Consider the following 6,000-nt stretch of genomic DNA (forward strand, 5'->3'; position numbering starts at 1 on the left):
CAATCGCCTGACACTCTCCATCAGCAGGTCATGCAATAGCAGCAGCATTAACAACAAGTGTTGTTGGTTATCCGTGCTTAATCAAGACCAGTAGTGAGACGATACTAGAGTTTCAAACATGACTGATAGAAAAACATATTCGCTTTCATGTGACCGAATATATGGGATTGTGTAAGGACCAAGTTGTTGAGAGATACGGGATACCACAGGCACTGGCAAAGCCAAGAATTTCATCAAGGGTGTTCAAGATTTAATATATATCTAAGTAAAAGTAATTTTTGACCTCTACATGCAGTATAATTCCTATATACACAGTGTAATTTTCCGTCGAAGGGTGTTTATGTAGCTCCACCACTAAGTCCACAAGGACCCAAAAAGAAATAATATTATTTAAGTAAACAGAAGACGTGCAAGTGAATATAGATCAGTAAACAAAGGCATCGATTACACAATTATGGAGTTCAGAAGAATACTTTTCAAATAAATCACAGATAACTTTCATATCAATATTCTTTTCTTTTTGTTCAGAGTTATTATATGAAGATCCTTTTGTAACATCTTGTACACAAGAATTTTCCATTTCAGTCTAAAATTGATCACCTTATCAAAGAAATGTCAGGAGTTAACAAATGCTTCTCTTTCCTCCAGTTAATATAATGGATAGAATGAAAATATTCATTCAACTGAAACACCATGGAATTATAAAAGGATATTTGGTATTAAAGAAAGTGCGTAATCAGATCTTCACCAATCACAATTAGTAACGAAGACAATGAGGTTTGTGACAATTCCTCAAGGCCTAACTTAAGATATCCTGAGTATCCTAACGACAAACACAATGCGTTGTGCAAAAAGAAAAAAGCACACACACAATGCATTTTGTAGGAAATGGATCTTAATAAAGTTCCAAATGAGGCAAAAGGTATTCTTATCTAGATTTATCTCATGTCATATGCTAACTCAATTAATAGCCAAATTCCTACCATTACAATTTTTTTTTTTTTTTTTATTTTTTTTATTTTTTTTTGTGTTAGATGTTAATATTCATGAAGAAGAACCAAGGCTGAACCATAAGCTACATAGTTTACAATATCATCCAAAACTAAAAAAATATAGCGGAAAATCAGAACAAGCAAATTGAATAAATTCAACTGATCTTTCAAGTGTAACAAGTTACAACAACATATGCCACATAATAAGCATGATAGCAACAAAAAAATGATGACGTACAGTGGCAGCACGATAAATCTTGCTGTGCTATGAAGGCTTAAGCTAAATCACCACCACTCTGTTGCCACAAGTTAATGATATCAGTGGCCTGATTAAGAAGAATAATCACCTGCTTCTGAGATATCCAGGGTTTACTCTCCAACATGACTTTAAGTTCCTCCCAAGCATCTTTCCTAGGCCAAAAATAATACGGGCTCAATGGAATCGTGCCATGACCTGGAATTACTTGGTCTAGTGAAATTCCAATGTTTTTCTCCATCCAAATAAACTTCAACACTAGCCTACATTTCTCCAGTGGCTTAACCACCACTCCGAGCTTCTGTAAATCCGGCAGATTGCAAGTGTCAAAAACCAAAACGAAAATGTTGCAAATATAACTAAATAAATAAGAATCAACCACCAAAATAAAGATTTTGCAAACATAACGAAATAAGTAAAAGCATTCCCTCTGTAACCGCTTAAACTTTTAAACGAGACATTCACCCAACATAGCACTAAAGCAGGTGGGATGTACTGGTTTAAACCGTCATCCATCAATTTGGTCCAAGAAAAGAGTCAGAAACAAATCAAACACAGAGGACTGTTGCAGTCTTGCTGACATAATAAAATAAATAAAGATAAAAGGGTCAATTTGCCCCTGAACTATTTGAAATAGGACAACTTTTGTCCTCCATTCCCTTTTTTTAACAAAAATGATATCGTCGTGAGCCAATTGGCTCACAAAAGCCCTCCTCACTAAAGGTTGTGCCAAATCGGATGGAAAAGGCCAATTTTTCCCCTGAACAATATTCAAAATGGGTCAATTTTATCCTCCATTCCCTACAACTCGGTCAATATCATCCCCAAATATTTGGAACCAATGAAATTGGACCTCTAATCATTTTTAGCACATTGTAATATCCCTAGCAATCTTTTTTTTTTTTTCATTTGATTTCTGATTAATGAATATTTAAATACTTGTTCTTGATCGCAAATCTTCATATATTAATTCAACTTGTTTTTGAAGCAAGACCTCTTTCCTATTGTCAACTGGAAAAAGTTATATACGGTGTTCACATAGTAAAAAGTTAATTAGAATATTTCATGCACACTAATAAGGAGCAAGACCTCTTTCCATGTGACCAGGAGGCCACAGATTCGAGCCGTGGAAACAGCCTCTTGCAGAAATGCAAGGTAAGGCCGCGTACAATAGACCCTTGTGGCCCGGCCCTTCCCCGGACCCCGCGCATAGCGGGAGCTTAATGCACCGGGCTGCCCTTTTAATAAGGAGAGATCGAATGTTATAATATAACTGAATCACACTTTGATCAACTTAAACTACCTCAACACTTTCACGTTAAGCTATTACTTAACCACTAAACCAGAACTCATTGAAAATATAAACTAAAAGAGAATATCACAATCTAATAATGATAAAAGATGCATTTTCATATTTGACCTTTCTTTCTATAGGACTTACGTCAAGTTGTAAGGCTCAGATATTAAATGTTAGAAAAATTAACCTAACACTCCTATTTTTATATAATATATACTTTTAAGTCCTTATCGGAAACAACCTCTCTATCCCACAAAGGTAGGGTAAAGTCTGCTTACATCCTACCCTCCCCAGACCCCACTTGCGGGATTACACTGGGTATGAACACTATATACTTTTAAGTCCTATGCCTCCATTTTAGCACAAAAGTTAGGGATACTAACCTAGGAGGCCTCAACTTTCTTTCAGTCTCCGAAGTCCGAACAAAAAAACATTTTTTAGTAATAATTGAGTTCTCTCTTAAATTTTGCAAAACCCTCCTACAACCAATCAATTAATCAATAACTTTGTATCAAAGAATGTATTTGTATAAAATATTTGTTCCCATTCAATAATATTTATAAATCTGGCCTTGAGGTTTTAGAACTTCTTTGATAATGTCGCCTTGCTTAAATTTCTCATTTTTGCCCCCTTAAGTATGCCGTTGCTATGATTGGCATAGTTATTTGTAGTATCTCCAAATTTTAAGCCAACGATTTATTTTCTTAGCTTGTTCATCCCTCTTTTGTTATCCCTGGAAAGTTCACCATACGAATGCTAACTTATCTTAAATTTTACCACATTTATAGTGAAATGGGAAAAGGGCCGATTTCTCCCCTGAACTCTAGGGAATGGAAGACAAAATTGTCACATTTCGAATAGTTTAGGGGCGAAATTGGTCATTTTTCATTCAAGCTGGGGCAATCGGCTAACGGTGAGGGCATTTTTGTGCCAAAAACTGAAACAGATTGGCCTTTTCCCATTAATAAATATTCTCCACTATCATAGCTTACAACTTTTCTTTTCAAAATAGTAACCCGGGTGAGCACCTCAATTAATCCACCGGACACCGACATCTTCCCACTAGTACAAGTGCCTGGTAACACTAGGATTAGATGTATAGGAAGAAATCTCATATTTTTCTTTTTTGCCTTTACTGGATTATTACATGATCTTCCATGGTTCTAATTGTCTTTATTCTAGTTCTAGTGACTGTTAGGACACAACATGGGTGCAAAATCTTTTAAACTTTTAGACAATGGTTCACTTCACACAATTCAACAAAAAGGTAAATGTTAAAATAATAGCATAATACATAAACATGCCCTCAAACTTGGCCTCAGCTGTCAAGTATGCCCATCACTTTTGTGTGTGCACAAGTAGGAACCTCAAATTGTCTCCACTTTGTCAGTTGAGCACTCCAACTTACAAAATGATCATCCAGACACCTCCAAAATTGATGTGCCAAATCAGCATTTGTGTTTACATGTTTAACTTTATACAAGTTGAGGTGCCTACTTGTGCACAACCAAAGTTGGAGGGCATACTTGTCAGTTGATGCCAAGTTTGAGGACCTGTTTATGTAGTATGCCTAAAAACTAAAATAAATCATCACCAACTTTACTTTCTAGATTGTTTACTTCTCTAGCATCTTCAAGCAATTCAAGAGAATTCTAAGAACAACTCTAGAATGAGATTTCAAGATTAATTCTAGAAATAGTTAGTTCCTAGAATAGAGTAGTAAATTCCCTTAACAAGATTATTGCATCATCATTAACTATAAATAGAGGTGGTTCATTTTAGTTGAGTGCTCAAGCAATCAAGAAAACAAGCAACAAGTGTGAGAGGAAAGGTAAGAAATAAGTCGGAAAAAAAAAATTAGTGTAAAAATGTACTCCCTCTATCTCTGTCTCATTCTATGTGATACACTTTTCTTTTTAATAAGTTTAAAAACAGAATAGATACATTTCTATATTTAAAAAAATAATTTAACTTAAAACTTCCCGATTTACCTTCACCACACAAATATATATGGCTTGTTTTAACTCACAAGTTTTAAAAGTCTTTCTTTATTTCTTAAACTCCGTGTCTAGTCAAACTATATCACATAAATTGAGACGGAAGGAGTACAAGACTGAAGTTGGTCCTTACTTTGCAATAATAGAATTCAAACTAAATGTCATCAACATTAAAGAATTGAACCATGTAAAATAAGATAGAGAGTGGAGAAAATTACCTCTTTTTGAAGAGAATTTGAGGAAATAGAATCATGGGTTGATGTTTCTTGAGCAAAACTTACAGCTGAGGTAGCAAAGACGCCATGATTTCTTGGAGAAAGTGAATGGCGCTTTGTAAAGGACACAATTTTGGGTTGTAAAAATTGCTTCTGAGAAGAAGAAAATGAGGGAACCCAATTTACTGTAGCCATTGATAAATTCATCTTCACCTGATAATTTTATCTTCCTATGTTTTTTTATGTATACATCAAAGAAATACTTTGTGTTTGTATTGAGTCCAAAGTCCAGATAAGAAAATAAGGTCCGAGGGATGTATTTTGGGACAAGTGCAGAAATAGCCTATTTTGGATCCTATTTAAGGCATAGCCGAAGTTCCTACATTTTTATAAGTCTAGCCACTTCAAAATTGACTTGTTACTTCCTCCGTCCCAAATTATAAGTTTATGATTTGTTTTAGACCATAAATTTTAAAAGTCTTTCTTGATTTCTTAAACTTTGTGTCAAGTCAAACACCTTCGTATAAAATGGGACGGAGGGAGTATATTTGCCCTTGTACCCTAAAAAAAGTTATATTTGTCATTCCATACTTTTTCGACATGTTTGAAGATAATGTAACACATCGATGACGGACGAGAATCTGAGCTCCTTATAAAGTTTGGGCAATGCTACTCCATTTGAGCTAACTATTGGGGCGTAAGTTAGGCCTAATTTGACAATATTTGCCCTTTATTATACTTTTTCGACATATTTGTCATTGCCTTTGGTTTATAGGTTGCATGTCTTATCTTACAATCAGTGGCGGAGCCAGGATTCCCGCCGAGGGGGTTCGAAATATAAAAAAGTAAACATACGAAGAAGCCTAAGGGGGTTCAACATCTACTATATATACATAAAAAATAATTTTAACCTTGTAAAAACAGTGTTTTTTTCCGCCGAGGGGGATCAACCAACTGAGCCACCCTTGCCCCTAATTTATTTCATTTTTACTTAGGTTGACACAATCAATTTGGTCAAGATAATCAATTTTAAGCCCTTTAAAATGCTAAAAAATTTGTTAATATTGATGATGTCATCTAATAAAAATAACTATGCACAAAGATAATCTAAAATGGTGATGATAATAACTTCGAAGAACTCATTTGGTACCGGAAAAGTACTCTATCGATCAAATTTTCTTTAGCAATTCTTAAATTACCATTAAATTTCTCTTGATCTTATTTTTAATAAAAAAAAAAGTTA

At 34.6% G+C, this 6,000-nt stretch overlaps 1 protein-coding gene across 1 annotated transcript; it reads right to left on the reverse strand.

Moving 5' to 3' along the window:
• Positions 1–1,113: 1,113 nt before the first annotated feature.
• On the reverse strand, positions 1,114–5,087 carry LOC132036409 (small ribosomal subunit protein cS23-like). The gene is made up of 2 exons (XM_059426753.1): positions 4,761–5,087; positions 1,114–1,549 (listed from the first exon to the last, which is right to left on the reverse strand). Exons 1-2 carry the CDS (start codon positions 4,962–4,964, stop codon positions 1,268–1,270), a joined length of 486 nt encoding a protein of 161 aa, XP_059282736.1. The 5' UTR covers positions 4,965–5,087; the 3' UTR covers positions 1,114–1,267.
• Positions 5,088–6,000: the final 913 nt, after the last annotated feature.

Source organism: Lycium ferocissimum, chromosome 11, assembly GCF_029784015.1.
Source record: "Lycium ferocissimum isolate CSIRO_LF1 chromosome 11, AGI_CSIRO_Lferr_CH_V1, whole genome shotgun sequence".
NCBI classification, from domain to species: Eukaryota; Viridiplantae; Streptophyta; class Magnoliopsida; order Solanales; family Solanaceae; genus Lycium; species Lycium ferocissimum.